This window comes from Typopeltis vanoorti, chromosome 10, assembly GCF_054136105.1.
Source record: "Typopeltis vanoorti isolate ZY-2024b chromosome 10, IOZ_Tvanoo_1.0, whole genome shotgun sequence".
Classification (NCBI taxonomy): Eukaryota; Metazoa; Arthropoda; class Arachnida; order Uropygi; family Thelyphonidae; genus Typopeltis; species Typopeltis vanoorti.
In genome coordinates, this window is record NC_143558.1 from 69,084,923 (window position 1) to 69,110,473 (window position 25,551).

General features: G+C 35.2%; 1 protein-coding gene across 2 annotated transcripts in view; it reads right to left on the reverse strand.

Annotated features, from left to right (window-relative positions):
- Positions 1-25,551, reverse strand: part of LOC150102489 (BTB/POZ domain-containing protein KCTD3) — a 290,210-nt gene that overhangs the window by 147,910 nt on the left and 116,749 nt on the right. For both annotated transcript variants that reach the window (XM_090399756.1, XM_090399757.1), the window contains exon 9: positions 3,890-4,083. In XM_090399756.1, the coding sequence (XP_090255882.1) occupies positions 3,890-4,083 (194 nt within the window). The remainder of the gene's footprint in view (positions 1-3,889; positions 4,084-25,551) is intronic.

The following is a 25,551-nucleotide window of genomic DNA, read 5'->3' on the forward strand; positions in this document are numbered from 1 at the left end:
GAGATCTTCAGCTTTTGACAGTCCCAAACAATTCATTGAGTATGCTATTCACTCAGCACAAAATCATGTCCCTTCTTCTCAAAGCCATATATCAAAACTGCATAGTTTTAAAATTCCTTTATCCAAAACATAACCAAGATATCCTTGCATGCTATACAATCTAAACATATCCCTGAAATTGAAAAGGTCACTATTATTGATTTCCAAGAAACCGAATTCAAATTTTTTTTATCTAAATCATTAGCAAAATACCTACTTGCCCTTCCCTTAATGCATAGCAGTATACATGTCTGCAAGGAGATGTGTGCTTTGCATTATGGGAAATACTGAGACAAGGAGTGATGAGAGCTTGGTCCACCTTTGCTCGAAATTGCCTGGTGTTGCACCACCTACCTCAGTCCTGAAGATATTTTCAGGTGCAAAGTTTGTTTACTTACACTTGGATAAAGGATTAAACTAAATTTATTATAGTCTAACCAAGTGCAAAATAAACTTCCAACATCTTTCTCTAAATCCAGAGTAAGTCAATAATAAGATGGTACACCTGTTGGCAACTAGTATAGGTAAATATGACCTCTCCTATTGCTTTTGTCTTAGTATCTCCATGTTTGGGTCTGCCTCCCACTGACGAGACATCAATAAAGGTCGAAACCGGTCTGGGTAATGGCCCCTCACTTAATGCATAGCAGTATACATCTCTGCAAGGAGATGTGCTTTGCATTATGGGAGATACTGAGACAAGGTGTGATGAGAGCTTGGTCCACCTTTGCTCGAAATTGCCTGGTGTTGCACCACCAACCTCAGTCCTGAAGAAACCCTGTATTTTCAGGCACAAACTTTGTTTGCTTAGCACTTGGATAAAGGATTAAACTAAATTTATTATATTTTCTATTTCTTATGATTGTCTTAATAATATTTTCTTTTCTCTAGCTTACTTTATCGTAAGAATACAGTATATAACACATCTTCTTCTTCTTCTCTTCCGTCTAAGATGGGTTGAGTCTTCTCTTGAGCAGGATCTTCCAGTCTTCTCTATTCCTTGCTGTTCGAAAAAGTTCCTTATATGTTCTGCATCCCGAGATGTTCTTTATTAATTTCAGCCAGGTAATTCTTGGTCTTCCTTTTTCAGTTGGAAAAGTATTGATTAGGACGTTAGGAAGTCTGTCTGCGTCTATGCGTACAGTGTGTCCAAACCATCTCAGTTGTTGTTTTCTAATTTTTTCTATTATTGTCTTTTTATACAATAGTTCTTGTCTGACTGTGATGTTTGTTTTCTTTTCTATCCAACTTGTTCTATTTATTTTTCTTAATCAAGAATAGGCATGGGGATAATGGGCATCCTTGCATTACTCCTTTTTGGATCTCTATGGGTTCTGTTGTAGTGTGGCCTTTTTAATTATTGCATTTGTCTTAGAGTAATATTTTATCAAAAACTGTATTATATATTTGTCTATTGCTTTTTCTAGTAGAATTTTAAGAATTTTAATTTTAAGATTGATGTTATAGAAAGCTTATTTAAAGTCTACAAAACAACAATATAGTTCTTCATGGTCTTCCCAGCTGAGCTCTGCTAGTTGATGCAATGTGAAAATTTGGTCTATTGTTGAATAGTTTCCTCGGAAACCAGCTTGTTCTATGATTATCATTTCTTCATAGGTGTGAGGGAGTAAATTGATTGGTCTGTAATTTCTGCAGTCTCTTTTGTTTCCTTTCTTGTATATTGGGATGATTTTCCAGTTCTCCAGTCATCTGGGATCTCTCCTGTTTGTAGTATTTTATTGAATAGGGTTGTTAAATATTCTATTGATATGCTGCCTCCATATGACCACAGTTCAGTAAGGATAGTATCAATGCCTGGTGCTTTATTGTTTTTCATCTGTTTTATTGCGTATCTAACTTCTTGTAAAATTTTTGGGTGATCATTATTTTCTTCTATTGTTGACATTGTAGTTTTGTTTCCTTGGTGGAAGATAGTCTTAAAATGGTTTGACCAGATTTTTCTTATATATTCAATATTCCCGGTTTCAGTCATCTTGTTGTTTATCATTGTTACTGCTTTTGCTCAGAATTCCTTTGTACTTTCTCTTACAGTATCATGGAAGACTTTTAGGTTGTTTTGTTGGTATGCTTCTTGGCATTTCTTAGCTTTTTCTTCTAACCATTTTTTCTTTGGCTTTTTTGCATAGGTTATCAACTTTATTTTTTAATGCTCTGTATTTTTCTCTATTCTCTTCATTGTTTTGTTGGTTTACAAGTATCTTGGCCTCTCTTTTCTCTTCTATGGTAGCCATGATTTCTTGGGTTATCCACTGTTTGTTTATTTTGGATTTGGAACCTAGAGTGTCTTTTGCAATTGATAACACTGTTTCTTTTCCTTCTTACCAGTATTTTCCGCTGTTCTGGAAGACGGAGGGTTTTAATTTCAAGCACATCTGTTCTAAAAATCGACTTCTGCTTGAGCTATCTTTTAGTTTTGATAGGTTGATGTTTTCTTCTTTTCTGATATTGTTTTTCCTGTTGAATTTTATCTTCACTTTGGCAGTTAATATTTCGTGGTCAGTGTCAAAATCAAAACTTCTTAATGTTCGTACATTATTTACTGATCTTTTCCATTGTTTGTTTATGATGTTTGTTTATGTTATATATAATACATATAACATACAAAATATGTGTTAATCAACTGTTTATGTTATTGGAAGGCTTCCGATCAACAGTAGTCTATTAGTAGTTTAAGTTTTTTGGTGTCAAAAACCATATGTGGATTTTTAACTGTGTGTGGGGGAGCACCCTAACCCCTGCATTGTTCAAGGTCAACTGTATATGCAAAAATAAAACACTGAAGACATGAGAAATGGAGGATAGAGAGAAAGAAAAAGAGAGAGAGAGAGGTCATAAGTGTAAATGTATCAACCCATACATGGCATGCTGATCCTTATGTTATGCATAGTATGCAACCTTACTTACTGGAGGCCTTTAGTGACTTAAAAATTTACCATGTTTAGTCTCTAGAGCAGGATTCCAAGATTTTTTAACACCTAGCATATCCCTTGCACCAGATACACGATAAGTTTATCTTTTGTGGGTGGGACTCCAAACACACAAAAAAAAAAAAGATTTTCTGCTATTCATTTTTACCCTCCAGCACTGAGTCTTAGACTGTTGCTGCAGGATTAGTTATCCTCTGAATGCTTCAATTTTCAAATCACTTAAGGCATCCAGTAAGTAAGGTTACATACTGAGTTATCAACACTGTGACCAAATATGAATAACATAACAATCAGCATGCCATGTATGGGTTGATACATTTACACTTATGGCATCTCTCTCTCCTCTCACAAACATAAAACTAATACCTCAAATCCATTTGGTTCTAGCATGTGTGTGTCTAAAAGTTTGAATTCTAGCGTATACTTATCTGTAAAAGTTTGAAGTAGGAATTTTGGGAACTGAAGAGCTCATGCCAATTATGATAAGCAGAAACCAAGTTACTTGGCTATTAATAGCCAAGGGATTATTATGAAAATCAAGGAGAACTGGTATAGTTTTTTATATATATTTTTTCTTTTCCTGCCAGGAGATGGATACACAAATGAAATACATAAAATGCTAATAGGAAAATAAATTATAAGAATTTTTTAGCATGCAAATATAAACTATACCTGAATATAAAATAAACTTTGGTTTCCCAGTTTAAAAATTAAGAAAATAGCATAACACACATTGAAGAAATATGGAATTTAAGAATATTTTTATAATTTTCAAAATATGTATGTTAATATAATATTCTGCATAACAGTTTATTATATTACAGTACTATGCAAAATAAGGGAAGATGGGGTGCATAAAATAGAAGAATATACCTTAGAAAATCACTGCCATTTCTACTAACCAATATCAGTTCGTATCCCTTCTTCTGTAATACCCCACAGTCGTATTTGAGAACCATATGAAATTGCTAACATCTTTGTACTGTTTTCTGACTGATTTGTAACTACAACCTTGGCATTTAGTGCAATTCTTTCTACCACAGATTCAATATACGGACTTGTAAATGCCAACTGCCATCCTGTACAATCTCTCAATCTTCAAAGGAGGAAAAAAAAAGATTTAACTGTTAAAAAAATATAAAAAATTATTATAAAAAAGATTTCAATAAAAATATTAATATGAAATGAATATAATTATGCAAATATCTCTAAGAGAAGGATCCCTTTCTGAAATAACTTCAACCTCAGATGAAAAGCTCTTATAAAAATTTGACTTCACTGAATACAAAAATCCATTTGAAATGTTTATTGCATGTAAATAGCCTAATGAAAACAATGAGATCCAATCCAGAGCACTAGCTGTTAGAAAAGTGAGAAGAAAGAAACAGCATATGAACATTAGATCCTCTTAGTGATTCTATATTTAGGAATGTGCTTGATGAGTGCATGATTAAATTATACTTTCCTGGTAGGAATATTAAAAATATTAGTGAAGCTGCAAAATTTCAAAAAGGGAAAGTAAAAGAGTTAATTTTTATCCAGAATGAACAACTTAAAAGGTGAAAAGTATAGAATGTTAGAAGATATCTGCACATGAATACCTGCATGGATTGCGTAGAAGAAATGGTATAAGTTTTTAAATGTTCAGAGTGAATCTACAAGATAAATGATGGGCTGCATTTGAGTGGATATGGAGTTAAGTGTCTGGAGAACGTTCTGTTCAGTGAGAGAATTGACACAACACAAAAGCAGGGAAACTGAAGCTTAAATCTCAATGAAACACTCATTAAAAGATAAGGTATCCGAACTCCAGGGGATATTGCCACATATGTATGACAGAAGTATCACAAACAAGGATGAGGAGTCATTGAATTGGTTAGCTGAGATAGTGTCACAGAATGAAAAGTGGTATTCTATTTTCAGGGAATGGTGATTAATAACAAGACTGGTGTGTGCGTGTGTGTGTGGGGGGGGGGGGATTTTTGCTAATGATAGTAGAAGAACTGCAAACCAGCAAAAGCAGAAGTCAAGCAGAAAGGCAGAGTTAAGAGAAACAACACATTGGAAGCTATCTGATGTGAGATAAAATGACCAATAGGATAAAATATATAGCTGGTTGGTACTAAAGGTCAGGAGAAACAAAGGAGATGTGGATGACATGCATCACTAGCTTAATAAGCACAGAATAAATAACCATTATGGGAGACTTCAAAGTATACAGAAAGGAAATTAGATAATTGCTGAGAAATAATTACCTGAAACATGCGATGGAAGGTGGAAGGGGTTTAGTTTTGCTAGAGTTAGGAAATTAAATCATGTGGATGTTAAATAAACAGGTAGCAACATTATGCAAGAGCTACAAAATAAAATGGTACAGAGGGTATACGAGGGGGGTTGATAAACACCTAGAACAAAAATGATATTAAAGCAACTGATATAACCAAAAGAAAGAAATAGAACAAATTATTACAATTTGATGAAATATGGGGGTTAAAGTGGTTTTAGATATGTTCTTTCTTGAGGTTATATCAGTTGCTTTAATATCATTTTTGTTCTAGGTATTTATCAGAACTTTCCAGACACCCCCCCCCCGCATAAGAAAAAGGTGATCAGTAAGTTCATGAGCAATACAAATATGGCCAAGAAGGGGGGGGGGAAGAGTATCATGGTGAGGAAGGCACAACTAGATTATGAGAGAAAATCAGGCCAAATCCCAAGGAGATATTTTGCTATCTCCTTGCAAAAAGAATAATGATTATGAAAAGGTAACTTTAATGAACAATGATGGTAAGGAGGGGATCAAAGAGAAGAAAAAAAAAGTTCAACTACTAAGTGATCACTTTGCAGGTGTATATCAATCCAGGTGGAGATAATGTCATAGGAATCAAGATGAGAATAAAGGTAGATGAACTCAAGGTGTTCAGGATACTAAGAAATCTCAATGTGAATACAGCCATAGTTGGATGAGATATCAACAATGTTATGAGAAAGTACAAGAGAAATGGCAAAAATTACATAATATCAAGAGAAAATCCCTTTCCAAACTTCAACAGATTGTCAAGGGAGCAGAAAGAGGGCAAAACAGTTTCCTTGCACAAAGGAAATGCTAAGATTGAGGTTTCAAATTATAAACCAGTTAAATATCCTAGGAGCAGTAGCTAATGCATAGGAAAAGTTGATTAAAGGCAGAATTCAGGAATGGGGTGAATTGGAATATGATACTCTATGGGTAACAGTATGATTTATGAAAGGGACGGTCTTATCTCAGTTAATTTACTCCTATTTTACAATAAAGTGAGAGCTGAATTGGATAAGGGAAATAGGTATACCATGTTACTGCTGGGATATTCAAAGGTGTTTTGACAGGATATCATATGGAACTGTATTATGTAAGTGGAGCAAACGGGGATGGACATGAAGTTGGTGACATGAATTAGAGGGTTGTTGATGGATACATGGCAGATAGGAGTATATGGTGAAGATGAATCAAGGAGGTAGGTAGGTAACCAGTAGTTGCCACAAGGCTCTGTACCTGGGACACTGCTACTGATTTGTGTATTAATGATACAGAAAATAATCTGAGAGGGAATGTGATGTCCAGTTGTTCACTGATGATGATAAATTGGTGAGGGCAATAGTTAATGCAAGTGATGCAAAGATCTGCAGGATGACTTAAAAAAGACTGGCAGTTTAGGCAAAGTATACCAGTTGCCAGGTTGATGTGGGAAAGTACAAGGTTCACATTGGGATGAAGAGATTGCAAGCTGAGTACTGCACTGAGAGAAAAAGACTAAGAAACTGATGAGGCTAGTATTTGGAAGTGACAGGTGACATATCTAAAGTTCAGAGGATATACTACAAAAAGTCAGTAAAATGGCTCAGAGAATCATGATACACTAAGTAGGGATAATGAAATTATTATCATTACTTGTGATCACTCGGGTTTTCTGTTGGTGTGAAAGAATGCGGAGAAAATTCAGAAGTGAGCAACCAAAATGGTGACTGATTTATGGAGTGCTTCCTTTGAAAGCCTGAAATATTGTAGGTTACAAAGTTTAGATAACAGGCAGAGAAAAGAGGGGATATGATATACAGAGCGATCAAAATTACAGTATCCCTGTTTAAGTAGCCTTGTGTTGTGCCATCCAGTGATCCAAATGCTGCAAAACTTTGCAGGAATACACTGTCATTTGCATATTACACAACTTGCGATTAAAAGGGTTTAAAAAGATGGACATGGAATTTTTCCCCCTTTATTATGGTTGTTAATACCATCCACAGTGATGGCATTAACCTTGCCCCATGCTTTGCTCATGAAGCTGTAATACCTAAACAAAGTGCATCAGTAATAAAGTGTGCTGTTAATGCACTTTGTGAATTTCATTTTTTGAACAAATGTTGACAAGGTCCACATTTGTTCAGAATACTCTCCAAATGCTCTGTGATGAATGATTAGTTGTTTTGAAGAAACAGGATCGTTGAGAGTTAGACCTGGCAGAGGTTGCAAAACAATCAGTTCACAACAAATGAATGAAGTTGCTACTGCCATTGTGGAGCAGGCCATGAATAACAGCATTGGTTCCTGCAGTGCATGTGCTGTATTAAGACACATGGAAGTTCCTTACTCAACTGTCTGGAAAATTCTACAGAAGATTCTGCATTTCTACCCATTCAAGATAATCCTGACACAACAGTTGTGCCCACAGGACTTTGAAAGTTGACTGACATTTGCTTTAACATTCTTTGCTCGAGTGGAGTTGGACACTTCATGGCAGTCAATGATTTTGTGGAGGCGAGGCTCACCTTCACCTGAACGAAGCTGTGAATACCCACAATTTCAGTGTATGGGCTATGCAAAACCTGCATGCAATCCAACAAATTCCTTTACATTCACCTAAAGTTACTGTCTAGTGTGGATTTACATTCTTCTTTGAGGACATTTGCTTGGTAGTAACTGATCAGGTCCTGTGACCCGATCAGTTACTGCCAAGGTATCGTGATATGATAAACAATTTTGTTCTGCCAAAACTACAGCAATACCTTTGGATTTAGTCATTTTCATGCAAGACAGGGGCCCTCCACACATTGGTCGATTTTCACAAAAGGTTCTTCAAGAACATTTCACAGAAGCAAGAGTGATCAGATGCGTTTCCCACTACATGGCCTCCTTGTTCACCTGATCTGACCCCTTGACTTCTGGCTCTAGGGATTTCTCATAGACAGGGTTTATCAGAATCATCCTGATAACTTGCCAGCACTGAAAGACTGCATAATGCAGCATGTGCGCAATATTAGTCCCAACCAGATGTGTCCTGCTGTTGAACACACTGTGCAAAGGATGCAGTTTGTGGCATACTGGGAAGGGCAGCACATTGAACAGCACAGCCTGTGAATGAACAATGAAAGTAAATAAAAATGTTATTTATGCTTGTGCTACTTTTCTCCTTCTTACACACACACACACAGTAAAATTATCACACCTACATTTAGTCCATCATACAGTCCCCCCCCCCCCCCTCAGATATCACTTCCATGATGCACAGTGTATTCCTGCAAAATTTCGCAGCATTTGGATCACCAGGTGGCTCCACAAGGTCTTAAAAAGGGATACTTTAATTTTGATCACCCTGCAAATACGTAAGTAACGAAAGGCATTTTATAGAGCAGATGCTAAAGAAATTTTCAAATGCACATGACTGAACAGGAGGGAACTAGAAGGTTTGTAACAGTGTGGTTAGCAAGGATATAAGGATTAGAATTTTTGCTTGGAGAGTGTCTGAGGCAGTCATGAATGTTCCATTGGTGAACAACTTTAAGTAGAGAGAGATATGATAGGCACTGTGTCAAAAATGGTTAGTGTGAGTATAATGATATCTAAATTTCTAGAGAAGGTGAGATTTCCTTTCTATGGATAACTTCCAGTTATTTATTAGCAAAACCATTAAAATAATGAAATCTTAAAAATCAAAGAAACTAAGTCTATGTTTTCTGCTTTAGGGTTTATTTTGCTTTCTCCTGAACTACAATTAACCCATACAAATCTCTCAAACTATTGAATTCAGTTCTCATGTATGGGATGGTGTCCATAAGAACTCTCTAAAAATTTTCATCTCAATACAGAAGAAAGCAGATTGTTTAATGACCCATCTCCCACCAATTTGATCTACTTGCTTTCAGAATGCAACATTCTATTCCTGCTGCATGCCTTTCCAAAGATATTCCCATGGTCGCATTATGAGAAATGGCATTAATACTTCCCTTACTTTCCTCTCAATTTATTTATGACAGCCAGTTATTATCCCTTAACACTTCATCTTAGAACATTTTATTTTTTCCCATGTTGGATGAATTCATTCGGATGAAAAATTCATTCATTACCTCAATAAATCTTATAAATCTTTGGACTCCATGGAGAATTCTGAGTAATAATAAATGTATAAATTATAGTTTAGAATACACATGAAACTGGATTTTTTCCCCCCAAATGATGGCACAGAAGTAATGAATGAACATAGCTTATCTGATTTTTGTCTGAGAGATCTTCCTCACTTTCTAGTGTACTGGTTGGAATTATGGTTAAAGTAACTTAGGCTATGAGGGCAAACTATATGCTTTTTCTGGCAAATTTGTCTGGTTGGTGGTATTAAATATTATGAGAATAGCAAAATCATCTTGAACTGAAAAGCCTTATTAAAGGTTCCTTACATAAAAGAGGGAATTTGAACATAACTCTTTCTTAATGATAAAGGATAAATGTCATGTTCTCCTTGTGAATGCATTACAAACTCTCTGCTCTGAGAGCTTTGCATTTTGAATTAATAAAAGCAACTTTTTTTTTGGTCTAATATCCAAAATTAGCATTGCTGGATAACAGGTTATCCAGCAATGTTGTTTATATGTAAAGATGTTTATATAAACAATATAAACCATTCCAGCTATCTAGGTGCAATTTTTAGGTGAAGGTGATAAATTAAATATGGAAATAGACAATAATAGATAACACTGGTATGGTGGAAAGTCATCTGAATGCATTTAAATAGAATAAGAACGAAATTAAAATCAGCTGTATACAAGACGACATTCAAACCAACCAATTTTAACTACTAAATCTGAAAGCAGGATTAGGAATACAATAGTAGATCAAACACTAGAGACCACAGATATGATAGTTCTAAGAAAAATAAGGCATGTGAATAGATGGCATCAATGGCAGAATCATATTAAAAATGAAGATATCAAGAAAGACCATGACACTGTTAATATTCAGAATGTGTGACCATACCACCCAAGATTAGTACTGAATGGCAGAGGAAAGATTATCGAAACATGTCTTTGATGACAGCAGAAAATGACCAGGAGGAAGACCAAGAACTAGGTGAAATGATATAGTTAGAAGTACCTTAGATAATTAAAATATAAGACCTGACAATATTGTAGTCTCAGTACGTGCAGTTAGCCTAGTGGCTATGCAACCATATGCCTGGGGAAGGAGTGTCCTAGGTTCAATTCCCATCAACGACACGAGGAGCTTAAGGATCTTCATCAGCCATAGCCAAGTTAGCCGGTCTTGGGTGTGGACAGCAGGGTTTTTTCTGCCAGTTTATCTGGGGTTTTTAATCCCACAAGCAGGCAAACCGGTCCCATAAACACACACGGATTATAGTCAGGAATACTGACCCAGCCATATGCCCGATTTGTCAGCTATGCTGGTTCCAAGCCCAGATAAAATTTGGGGGAACTGAGACGGTGCCATACCTCCCCGTAAAGGGGACTCACGGCCATTGTATCATCACACGATAATAATAATAATAATAATACTGTAGTCTCAACAGATAAGAGACAAATTTGGAGGAAAATCTTTGATGGGAAGTTAGTACTATTATAACTCTACTATTATTGTATCTTGTGCAGCCCTTGAAGGTGCATATTAGGAGTTTGATGATGAACAATACTATTTAAAATTTTATTCAATGATAATTTTAAATTATTTTATATTTCTATATTGAAGTTAAAAAAAAAAGTGTAACGGAAAATATTTTATGCCAATATAAAAAAAAAAAATAACAATAGTATTAACAAAATAAAGAATGCTATAGACACAACACTATGTGTCCAGACAGTGTTATGTAGATGCTATCAAAATAATGTGGAAAAGAGTATATATTAATTTATACGTTTTATTCATATGGTCATTTGGACAGCTAATCTTGCAGTTAAAAAGTTTGGATACTGCTGCTGCTTTATTAGATCTGAATATATTTATGTACTTCAAGTAGCCTTTTATATTAAGTATGACAACATTTTCATTTTATATGTTTACTTCTTCCACTTCATTATGAAATGAAGGGGAATAGTCGCTAACTAAATAACAGGATTTTATTATTGTTGCATATAAAACAGAATACTAGTACGTTTTTCTATGTAATAAACTAGCAGATTCTTCAAGGCGATATGAACAGCTATCACCTTGAATAATAATAATAATAAAGTAAACAAATGTCAAGAAAATTGATATACAGAATAAAATACATGAGCCGAGTTCAAGAGCATCATCAACAGAGAATAAATGGACCTAGCAGAAGAACTGGATAAATACCAGATAGACATAATAGTTGTTGCCAAAACAAATACAAAAACAAGCAAGTTTCTTCTATGCAATAAATACAAGATATGTTATATTCAAGCAATAATGATCAGAAAAAAAAGGAGCAGCTCTAGTATTCAACACTAAATATGAGGATAACCTTGAATGACAGGCAATATCAAGTAGGTAGTAGAACGAACCTTTATCGCATGGTGCAACGCCACTACCCTACTTAGTGAGGGCATGAAATGGTAATGGCTATGCTTGGCCTTCAGAGTAGTGGTTTTGATCTCTGTCCTTCCCTCTTTTCATTGTGCAGTGTGAGTGATACCCTTCAATATGCTTAACATACTTGGGGACCCAGAATCTTCTCCATTTTGAGCATACATCAGTTAAAAGTGGTAATGCCGGCCGGTCGGCCACCAGATAGTATTCAGGCCCGAACCTGTCAGTAATCAGAAGACTTTCCAATTGATTGGCACAAAATCCCGATGCCAGATACTATGCCAGGTTGTACCTGGAGAAGGAGTTTGAGTAGTGGTATGTGAGAGGCACTGTTGAGACCATAGAATGGCAAGGAGACTGACTGGTCAGTCTCTATATGGGTGTCGTGTTCATGAAACAAATAACAATGGCAATACTGCAATCAAAATAAATCTCCCTTGACAACCAGTTCATCTAAATAAATCAAACCAAGCATGACATTCCAAACGACCAGAATACCTAAAAAAAAAAAAAAAACAATTTCACATCTGCTTTACAAGCATCTGTGGCATGAATTTCAACTTATGTTTATCACCACTTACAGACATCCCAAACAGACCTCCTCCTGTTAACAGAAACCAAAATTACAGATCAACCACAGTTCACCTCACCTATAATGACCAAATTGTACTCTTCATGATTCATTTTCCTCTCCACCACTTCCTCATCCCTAAGAAACCCAGGTGATCATACCTGAGCACAATAATCCAGATGTGGTCATATCAAGGTTTTATAAAGTGGAATGATAACTCTCTTATCTCTGCTTGTGTGTTCTTCAATAACCAAGTAATCCTGTGATCTACCCTCGTTACTTTAGCAATATATCCTCTAAACTTCAACTTTCTACCTACAACTATCCCCAAATCCCTGGCTTCATAATTTTTCTTGTAGTATAGTTCCAGCAATATGGTACACAGCTTGTAATCTTTGTATCCCAAAATGCATAACTTGATACTTTTCTACATTAAATTGACATCCATTATGTTTTTGCCCATACTGTCAGCCTATTTAAATCATCCTGCAAGCTCTCTACATAATGGATGTCAATTTAATGTGGAAAGTGTCATCATGCATTTTGGGATACAAAGATTACAAGCTGTGTATCACATTGCTGGAACCCTACCCAACTTTGCATACCACTAGTCAACCTACCACTAGTCACCTGCCTTCTGGATTCTGCACCTCCATATACCACTAATTTGGTATCTGCCCATGAGCCACCCTTTTATCCATATCACCAGTTTCATATCCATCCCCATTTGTTGCAGTTTGCATAACAGATTTCCGTTTGGTATCGTGTCAGATGCTTTTGCAAAATCCAGCAGTATCATCATGTAGCCATTCCTTTATCCAACTCAGCTGTCACTCTATTATAAAAAGCTAGTAAATTACTAAGGCATGACCAGCCTTTCTCAAAGCCATGCTGCCCTGTCATAGAATATCATATTCTTATGCACCCTTTTCTGAATTCTCTTTTTGACCAACTTCACCAACACCTTTACCCACTCCTAAGATCCTGATTACTCAGTAATCTCTCTCTCCCTCCTGAATAATCTGCACTCGTCGCATTCTTTTCCTCTACTAGTATCCTTCTCTTTCATTAGCCAAGTCTAACTAATACCAATAATTTTTTGGTTAGTTTGCACATACCACTGCCATCAACTATGTTCGTAATTTTTTTGATAAAGCAGATTTCATTAAAGTTATCCTTCCATAGTTATTCTTCCTTCTACTTATCACATAACAAGAAAACTCCTTGGGATTTTCTTTTACCTGCTTGGCTAATTTCTGCTCATAATCTGATTTTGTTTTCCTTACCATGCTGGTTACTTTTATTTTTTCCTTATATACCTTCCACAACATCTTTTTCTGCAGCTCATGCTTAATGAAACTATTCATTGATCTAATGCCTATCCAATTTACTCTCCTGATTTTGGATATACAGTGTGATATTGCTTCCTCCCCTTGCAGATCTTTATGCCATGGTTACTGCTTTAAACCACCTTCTAAGAGTATCATAATCATCTACCTTACAGTTCCTCATATACTATTTCGTAACTGGAATTTCCTCATGCTTTACAACCTCGAAGTCAAGGCAACATGATTATTTTCCACAATTAGAGGTTATGTAGCTGCCTTAGTTATGGACAGGTCTTCTGACTCTATAAAAAGATCCAACACTCTCATACTCAGAGTCCCCTGTCACATTCTGCTTCAAGTAATTATCTCTCAGTAAGCAAATAAATTCCAATTCCTTCCAGCTATGTGATCTTTTCTGTTTAATGCCATAAATATTCTCTTATTCCTGATGCTTAGGAGGTAAAAACTTTAACATACCCTTAGGCCCCGACCACCTTTACGTTCTGAATTGATGCTGTGCCTAAGAAACTAGATTCTGCATTTTTTGTTCATTCACACACTCATTCGTTTCATGGGTGTCTTCACATACACTCATCTGCATCCACTATAATTGCTTTAGTTTTCCTGACTTTGCATTTCCACACTCTCAGTGAATAAAGCTCTCTCTCTAGACACCTAACTCCCAATCCATTTAAGAATCGACTGCCCCATTTGATATTGTTACCTAAGAGACTAGACCCTGCACTATTTTTTTCATTCACACATACATCTGCATCCATCCTAATTTCTTTAGTTTTCCTGACTTTTCACTTCTATGATGTCAGTGAACAAAGCTCTCTTTCTAGTGAATCCATTTAAGAGCAATCCATCATCATTGTACCAATCTCTCTCTGGCCACCAAACTCAAGCCATAAGTCCACATACTCTACATCCTTCCTTCTGCACTAAGTGTGTTTTAGCTATATCACTCTCTTCTCAGTTTGCCTTTATCATAGCATGGCAGCAGACTCACAAGCTTCACCCTGTCGCTCTTTTTTTTTTTTTTTTTTGCTTCTTCCAACAACTCTTTGATATCCACCCTCACAATATTTCTCTCCTCTCAGGTCAAAGAAATCTTAGGTCTCCAATCACCTTTACAACATAAATTGACTACCTCAATCAACATTATTATCTGAGAGACTAGATTCTGCATTTTTTTTTTTCTTTTTCATTCACACACTTGTCTGCATTTGCCATAATTTTTTTAGTTTTCCTGACTTTTTGCTTCCACATCAATGTACAAAGCTCTAACTCTGAATCTATTTAAGTGCAGTCCATCAGCATTGTACCAATCATTCAGTCCATCAAACTCAGACCATAGGTCCACAAACTCTACATCATATCATCTGCACAATGTGTATATTTATTGATTAGCTATCACTGCTCTCCTCCTCAGTTTGCCTCTATCATAGCATGGTGGCAGACTCACAAACTTCATCCTCTCACTTTTCTTTTTCACTTCTTCCAATAACTCTTTTACATCCTCCCTCATACAATGCTTCTTACCTTTCAGGTCATTGGCTCTAGCCAAAATAATCAATTTTTTCACCTTCCCTTTTTGTATTCTCATAGCATTAGTAATATTATTAATTTTCACACCAGGGAAACAAAATTTTGTAACACATTCATGAAGTACCCCCCCCCCATCATAGAATCACTATAAAGAATATCTGCTTACCATCTTTCTCTCCTTTATTTTTACAGCATTCTTTTTGGCTTCTGACCACTTGTTTTTTTTTCTGTTCTAAGTTCAATCTCTTGCTGTTTCTACAGCCTTCAATCTTGCACTTTGTCCTGTGAAGGAGTACATGCAAGTGCATGGTCTTCTACGTTCTCCTAAACTTCTACCACGACACTTTCAGTATTATTACAGATATTTACATTTTCTGGTCTATTATGAATACCCTCTACTCTACTATCACATAATTTGTTCTCTCTGCATTCACTCTCAAAACATTTATTACACAATGACTCACCAGTTTCACTCTCCTTCCACAAATCTTTCAACTTTCACAATAAATACTTCACAAATTTTACAATGGACAAAAATCACAGAAATTGAGCTTCCCTGACAAAGACGTCTTGGCTACCATTGTTCTGCTATGTATAGCAGAACAATGTCTCCGACAATATATAGTTTAAGGAAATATACATATTTTACTTACATTAATTAACTCAGTATCTTGCACACTTATAAAAGCAAACAAATACAATAAATTACTTCAGTATTATTAGGAAAACTTTGCAAAAAATTAGTTATCTTTCTACAGCATTATGAATCGATGTCGCTCACTGTTCACCTATAGGCTCTTGCACCTCGTGTGTGTGTGGGGGGGGGGGGGTAGAATAATGTGGCAAATATCAAAATGGGGAATTGGACAATAACATTTATTTGTGCCTATGATTCCACAAAATGTTCCACTAAAGAAGACGTGGAGGAATTTTTTGAAGCATTAGAGAAGATACCTGACAAAAAGAAAAAAGTTTGCCCTTGTTGATGTCAGCAGCATAGTAGGTAATAATTACACGACATATAGAAATGTTTTGGGAAAATTTGGAAAAAAGAGCAAAGCTAGTAATAATGATAAGTACCTACTAGATTTCTGTTCAGGACACGGACTAATCCTTACTATCTTATGCCACCGATTATTCACAATAGCTTCATGGAATAAACAACAGCAAAAGAGGGGAAAAAAATAGATTTATTAAACTTACTAATATTTTGCTACTTTCATATGTATTCAAATTCTGAATTCTAAGTCTTTTCATACATATTCTGCACAAAGAAGAAACTGCATGTAAAGAATGTCAACCAGGTAAATGAGAAGTAAAATTGTCATGACAACTTATCTGGCTGGCCTTCCTAAAAAGATGTCAGAACACAAATACCATTCCAAACAGTCTGAGATTCAAGACAGAGTTCACTTCAACAAAAGCTAAATGTATTTATACATGAGCAAACTTAGAGCTACTGCGAGAACAGATCAACAGCACTCAGGGCCGGTCCAAGAGTATCTGATGCCCCTAGGCAAAGAAAATTTAGGCATCCCTATACATTGTCTCTCTCTATATATATTTTGTCATACACAAGCACACATACACCTATACATATGGATATTTATCAAAATAATAAATTTCAGTTTTTTATTATTAATCAAGGTTTTACTAATTTTGTTCGAAGGTTCTAATTTTTCCCCGAACTATGCAGCAAAATCTGGTGCCCCGAAGTCTTAGTGCCCCTAGGCGATTGCCTAGGTTTGCCTAATGATAAAACTGGCCCTGGCAGCACTCATGTTGAGTTGGCTAAAATCAAAGCTGCTGTCACAGTGTTACAGGAAGAGCTTTCAGAAATTCTTAATCCAGACTGTGGTCTGTTCTGGACATCATCTTAGAAATGCTGCTACTAAGGAATTTGAAAAGATCAAGAACTGTCATTTGAAAAAATGTGTAGCTCTTCAACATGAAACAGTTCCCGACTACAGCTATAACAATAATGTATAGTAGTGAATCTATTGTCATAGCCACTCTCAGAAGATACAGTCAATGCACTTAATCATGGGCATAATTTCACCGTCATGCTCCAAAAAAGTACTAGTTTTGGAAATAATGAAAAGTGTGGAATGTGGTATCTATGATCCTGAGCATGCTGTGGCTAATAACATTCATTTCAATGTGGTATTCTGATGAAATCCAAGCCAGCTAAGAATAACATTTCACCTAACAGTACTTAAAAAGTTATATAAGAACAAACAAATTATTGTAACAAAAGCAGACAAAAGAAATGCAACTGTTATTATGAACCAAGCAGATTACAACAGACAAATGAGTGATTTCCTTATGGACTGTTACAGATTATATACTAGGATACTGTAACCCCCCCCCCCCGAAATAAAAATCATGAATTACTAAAAAAACATGCATCTAGACCCAAAGATTGCCAAAAAACTATGTCAAACCACCCCAGATTCCCTAAAATTCACAAATCTCATATCTCCCAATTATCCAATGGTGGAGAGCCTAACCATTAAACCAAACATTTATCCAAATCACTCCCCCTCCACACACACACAAGTAACTCTGCCTCATTGATTAAAAATTCCCTACGCTTTTAAAACATTAATAAAAAACTAACTTGACAGATACTGACATCATGGTCAGTTTTAATATTACTTCAATATTCAGTAATGTACCTTTGAGGACTGCAACAGCCCCCCCCCCCCTCTAACTTCTACATGGAGCATTTTGCAAACTTAACATAGCCACACTTAAACCAGTAGCTTGGCTGTGCTATGTTGATAATGTGTTTGTTATTTGGTCTCATAGTCCAGACACACTGGATACATTTTTGGTGCATCTTGATAGCCAACATCCTAAAATAAACTTCACATAGAAAAAAAAAAGAGAAAGAAATTAACAGTTGTTCCTTTTTCTAGATACACCAATGATATGACTTCCTAATGGAAGTCATGTCACTGGTGTATTATATTTCCATTTACAGAAAACTCATTCATACAGGAAGGTACGTACATAAACAATTACACCATCACCCTTCCAAACAGTATGGTCTCTTCAAAACACTTACTCACCAAGCTATTTATTTACATGATACAGCCCTCGAAACTGAGTTCAGAGAACTTCATAACACCTTTTTAGCTAATAGTTACAACCCTAATAAAATAGATAAAACACTGCATACACCCTCATCCTTCCTGCAACCAGCACACAGGATCACAGCAAAACCAGCCTCATCCAATATATTAAGAGTACATTAGACAAAAAATAGCCAAAGTTTTCTGCAAACATGATCTCCATGCTACATCCTAAATCCATTCATCCATTTCCTTCAAGATTAATTTCATCCTCTTGTACATTCTGAAATTCGTAAATTTTCTTGAGCCTGCAATTTATCATACTTTGGCTGGACTAGTAGATAAGTTAACATCTGCCTTGAAGAACACAAAAATTACATTCTCGATCATCTGTATGTTAAATTGGGATTGGTAGATCATGCTCCTTCACATAGGATTAGATGGAGGAAAACATCAAACTATCGATACTACAGCATCAGAATCAGTTAGCTCTCTCCCAACCTCAAGTATGGTTGCATTAATTTGTCAAAGATCTGGGAGGCTGTCATTTTGAGACATGATAGAATGACTTCTCCAAATTAACTTTATAGTTATCCGTCCATAAAGTTTGTCATGTAAGGACATTTAGTTCAGTTTTAGTTAAAATTTGAATTACTTTTCATATTATTTACTATGGTGTGGTGTGCTTGTCACAGTTATAATTGTGCTCTGAAGACGCTGAGTAGAAAACCAGCAAAATATTAGTAAGTTTAATAAATGTATTTTTTCCTCTTTTGCTGTTGTTTATACAGTGAAGCTTTATTATGAATAATTAAATGACACTTAAGCCATTTCATATGCATATAAAAATGAAAGTTTGAAAACAAGAACCAAACTTTGGAGATTCGATAATAGATCTTGATGAAAATACTCAGTGATTTAGCCAGAGAGGAATGTGGCGAAGTTGTTGGCACGAATAGAAAATTCAGAACCCCATATTGGAGTCAGGAAGTTAAAGAGACACTGAAGGAAAAGAAGAAAGCAAACTGAAAATTCTGGCAAGTGAGTCAGCATGCATCCTGAAAGAATACAGAGAAAAATGTAAGAAAATGAAGAGTTGAGTAAAACAAGAGTAACAAAAGTCGTGGGAAGATTCTGGTAGAAGATATGGAATAAATATCAGGAAGATGACAAAATATTCTAGCATTATTTAAACAGCTTAGAAACAGAGAAATTAGTACAGTAAAATAAATCAGATGATAAAGATGACATGAAAAGTGAAGAAAGATATTCTAGATGTCTGGAGAATTCCTTTGAAAGATTGCTAAATGAAACAAGCAGTGACAGCACAGTGGTAGGGTCACTACCCAGAACATTCAAGAGGAATGCCATCAGAAATGCATATCAATATTTAAAATTGAAAAAAATATCAAAAACCCGAAATTTGAAGAGACTGCTGGAGTATGACAAATGCTCAAATATGGAAGTATAAAAGGTTTGCATAAACGACAGTGAATAATTCAGAATGCCTTGCCAAACTGTATTCCAGAAAACTGGAGTAAGTCCTCTCACAGTTCCCATGTATAAAAAGAGACAGAAAACAGAATATGAGAATTGCAACATACAGAAATTATATAATGTTAGTGGTACATTATATCAAACAATACAGTCTATGTTTGAGTTTTAAGTCAGCAGTCAGAATTACAGGAAGCACAGAAAGATGTCCGATTAATATTAAATCAGGTGTAAGAAAAGGGTGCATGCTATCTCGACTGTTACTCATCATCTATATGGATCACATTATGAAGAAAAGTGGCATTAAACCTTATATCAAAATTAGATCTTTACTTTACACAGATGTTACACTGTTAAATAAATCTAGTACAGCAGTGGAGATTCCTTAACGAAGCCAAATAACTGCTATAATAATTTGATATGAAAATCAGCAACTAAAAAGACAGGTAGGAACTATGAAAACAATTGCATCCTGAATGAAGAGCTATAGAAGGAGTAAAACATCTGTGATTTAGACAATTTTTTTTTATGAAGATGGCAAATTAAATATGAAAATGGACAAACTAGTAAAGCTGATATGGTAAACAGTACTCTGAATAAATTTATGTGGAATAAGGGAGAAATTAGTCAAACTACTAACTAGCTGTATAAAATACAGTGCTTAAACCAATTTTACCTTATGGATCTGAGAGTTGTGAGAAAGATTAGTGAGTGAACATATGTCATCAATGGAAGAATCATATCATAATGAGGATATTAGGAAAGAACTTGAAATTGTTAGAATTTAGGAGTATGTGAGCAGAGCCAACCTCAAGTGATATGGTCACTTAAACAGAATGGGAAAGGAAGCAAAACAGGTGTTTTTTGACAAAAGGCAAGAAAAAAGACCCATTGGAGGACTAAGATCTAAGTGGATTGATACAGTAAGAAGTGCCTTAGACCAAAATATGAGATCTGACGATTTTGGAGTCCTGACCGATAGCAGATTAATTTGCTTAAGCTTGAAAAAAGAATTAAATGAGAATATAATTTCTTGGGAAGTTCGATTTAATTTGTAAACAAGTTAAAAACTTTCTACATCTCTAATTCAGAGTATTTTAATGATAAAGTGATACACCTTTTTTAGTACTTGTATATGGAAAATATTGGCTTTTGCATTAATTAAATCTTCTGGGTGTGACTTCCACTGACAACACTCAATAATGTTTGTCTTTGGATTTGTTTGCTTCTTGGGAAGTCAAGTGGCTCTGCTCAATGGTGGATTTCTGCATGCCAAATGGTGGAGTCATTGCTGGGTTTCTTTTCCTGGAGTGATTCAGGTCAGAAGTGATGAGTTTCAGAAGTGATGAGTTTCAGTAGTGATGTTGTAGATAACTCAAAGTTTATCAAGCCCCCCCCCCCCCTCTGCACTTCAACAGTACCTCAACAAAGGCTAAAACCAGTCTGGGTAGTGACCCTTCCCTATTTCATGGCATTATATATTTCTAAATGGATGTGCTTTGCATTATGGGATAGGCAACTGATGTGGTCATCAGCCTCTATATACAAGTAGTCCAGTTGTGAAGATACTTCATGCACAAACTTTGTTTGCTTATAATTAAATAAAGGATTAAGCGTTTCTCAGAAATGTTTAATATATTAATTTGGGAGAAAATGGTCAATAGGAAGTTGGTATGATGTAAATTTTACATGTAGCATTATAATATCTTATAACCCTTTGCAGGTATGTATCAGGAATTTAATGATGATATTGATCCATTAATAATGAAACTCAGAACAAGTGCTGTTTATATAATGTATACATAATATCAATTACCATGTATTAGTTGTCAGTAACTGTTGGAACAGTTTGGGTTCAGACATACAGGAGGATCTAATTAGCAAGTTCTACATATTGTATCAGTGTATGGAATGGCCAAAAAATACGACAGAATTAAACCTGAATTTTTCTCCCCTCTGCTTATTTTGTGAGCCACATCTCCACAATGCTTACTTTTCTGGATTTTATAGCTCAGTTCAATTTATAAGGTTTACTGCAAGTACAGCAGATTTTTGTAAAACCTTTTATTTTTGAAAAAATTTTTTATCTTAGATCTTGGAAGACTAATTTTGCAATGGGTTAAAGACGCTATAATATTTAGTTCTTTTGACAAAGAAGGTGAGGCCAGTAAAATTGCACCAAAGGTACTGTAGCAAGATAAAAATCTATGCATCTTAATTTTGATTATAACAACAATGTAATTTTGGTTTTTCCCCCCACTCCAGAAAGCAAAGAAAAAAAAGTATTCTTACCTCACCCATCTTGAATGTAGTATCAAGATGCATGAAATGACAAAATAACTGAAGTTATTATATTTTATAGAATTTAACCATAAAAAATTGACATAAATGAAATAAGCATAAAAATTGCTTAACTACTTGAAAACATCATATTGTTGTCAACACCAGACTGATATTAAGCAACATGATTCACTCTAACTTCAATAAATATTTAAGCTTATTAACAGCTTAAATATTTATTGAAGTTAGAGTGAATTCTTCAGAATAATTTCATACATTTCTCTTCTGAAGTATGATGCAAAAATGTTGAATTACAATGATGCTTATACAGTAGCGAACAAATTAATTTGAATGCTCACACTCTAAAGAAAAATTTTAATTTTGCAAGAAAATAAGTACAAAAAATTAAACCCCAACTTTACCTAATAATTTATGTGCTCTTCTGTTCTTAATAAGTTCATTAATTTGTTTGAGCATGGACTCTACCAATGTAGAACACCTTTTTCTTATTTCTGCACCTTGAAACCATATTTTTATGATAGATTGCATTATGCTATCCTTTGTATCACAATTTAATTTTTAAAGTCTCTCTTTTTTTTTTTTTTTTCACTATAGCCCACAAATTTTCTATTGGGTTAATAATGTCAGGAGATTTACTGGCTACTAAAGCAATTGGATGGTGTGATTTTTGAGGAACTCTTACTTTTGCTGAAGTGTGGCATGGGGCAAGATCCTGTTGGAAGATGAGTTCTTTGTCTTTCTGGAAGTGTGGGACCACTCTTTTCATCATACTGTCAACAGACATAAGTGATCCTGGACTGTCATGTGTAAAACAACCCCAGAATATCTTTTTAAGGTGTTTAGGAGCTTGTTGAAGGTGGGTGGAAGAAGTCTTCTCAGCTGCTGATTTGCTAACATAGGGTACTCGCTCTCCTTGGACAAAGAATTGGCTCTCATCTGAGAATATGGCCTTCTTCCACTTCAACAACAGTTGTTTCTTTCTTGGTCTGTGGGCAAGTCCTCCTGCTTCCAACAATCTTTGAAGGACTGTCATGCCAGAAACATTAATCCCACTAGCTACCAAGCCTCTATGTAAGTCTACAACAGACAATCTTGGAATTATTTTGCTTTTCCTTAACTAGTAAACAATCTTAAGCTTTTCCTTTTTCAACCGCATTTTCCTTTTCTTTCAGGAGAAAAGGCAACTATCTCCCTAAACCTCTTTAAAATTGCATTAATAGCATTTAAAATCTTTGAGTCATGGATGCATGCTGAGAAAGACTACATATTTTTGAATACTTTCTTGGAAATGCATCCATTTTATAGCTACAGAATATGAATAAAACACAAATGCCAACTTGTTGACACTATTAAAAATACACAACACTATTAATAAACATTGTTGAGACAGTTAAAACACACAACACTCGACCAAAAATAGTGAACTAAAACCAAAACCAAACCTTGATGAAAATTGACTTGTTCAGATTAATTTGTTCGCTACTGTACATAGCAATTGTTAAATAAATTTAAAAACTACATAGATTTAGAGAAAAAAAAAAAAAAAGCCTTACATTTATTGCCAGACTGATCCAACTTATAACAGAAACAATTTTGCACGTTGAAAATCAGAAACACTCAAGATATGGTTTGAGTTGTGTGTGTGAGAGAGAAAGAGAGGGAGGGGGGAAGAAAAGATAATACTATCCTCTTGTGTACTTGCTTGAGGCATCCAAAAACCTCTTGTTTCTAGCCTGATGAAAATCCTTACTAGAGGTAGGCAAACTTTATCAAAGTAGTTGTATCTGTAAATTTGAAGGGGCTGTTATCAGGATTAATAAAAACATACAACAACTACAGACACTGCAATAGGAATACTTTACATCTCACTATTTTTGTCAGCTGAATGTGTTCTCAGACTGTTCCACTTATTTTCTAAGTGGAACCTATCACATACACCTGAGAGTAGTCAATTTTATATGATCTCAATGGAGCAGGATTTTATAATTTTAAAGTGATTCTGTTGAATCACTTTAAAATTATAAAATCCTGCTCCATTGAGAAAATTCCTCCTTTCCTTCTCAAGATCTGAATCATGTCATTTCATTCAAGTATGTATTGACAGTCTTTTACGCTTTCATGTTTTAATACTGAAAATCTCTCTATCATATTTTTATTATTGTTTTTTCTCATGAGGACTGCAATTATGAACCAATGGAAGCCAATATATTTGATATTTCTCTCTGAAGGGCATCCACTTGATAGCTTTAGTGATTATTATGAAATAATCAATAAATAAACTTCCAAATTATTTTGATAAATGCAGTATTTTGAACTAAAAGTGCTATTTATTATTATACAGGTATCTCCAAGGAGTCAGAAGACTCATCGTGGGAGATCCATTATTCACACAATGCCTATCATACCTCTTCTTAAACTCATTCACTGATAAAGCACTCACAACCACTACTGGAAACTCATTCTGGCCTCCCTTGCTATGTGGAATCCTGTCAAATGTCTTTGCAAAGTGTATCCAACTAGTATAACTCCATTGTTACTTAATCATAAAAAATAAGAAAATTACTAAGGAAAGACCTACCCTTCATAAAACCATGTTGTCCTTTGGAGTATCATATTCCTATCCACCCAGTCCTGAATTGTCTTTCACCAATTTTGCTAATATCTTAACCAACACTCCTGAGATTGGCCTATAATTTGAAACTTCTGTCTTGGATCCTTTATGTAGTGGGACTATTTTGTCCTCTTTCTATTCCACTGGCACGTTTCTGGTTCTGAGGTTTATATTAAACAGCATAGTCAGAGAAGCTGATAATTTCCTTGCATATTCTCTTAATATACAGGCTGATATGCCCTGTTCACATTGAGATTCTCAAATATTTTAAGCCCCTGCATTTTTTCAATTTCGATTCTCCCATCAGGCATTGCAACATCCCCACCTAGATGGTACAGTCCAGTCCAGCAAAATGTTCTCTCAGTAATTCAACTATTTAATTTGCTTCTGTTATCTCCCTACCAGCAGCACTTTTTTAAAGACATCCATCCATAGTCATTACTCATTTCACTTGCTACATAGCCTCTTTAGAATTTCTATTGGCCTTCCTTAACATAAAGATTACCTTGCATACCTTGCCTGTGCCTTATTACTGTTCATGAGCATGCTGATCACCTTTCTCTTTTTACTCTTTCTACAACTTTCTTTGTCTACAACTCTTGCATAATAATGCTATTCATTCATCATCTAACTCCTACATGATTTATCTTCTGCTTTCTTCAAATACCCTTTGACTACCTTCCATGCATCCATGTGTTGAGGCTTATGTGCTGTGAGGATATCATGTTGGAGGTTTAATGGAATATTTTCAGCACTGGAAAAGGATTAAAACTAATTTTTTTTTAATGCTTCCAATATTTTGTCTCAATCACTGAGACATCT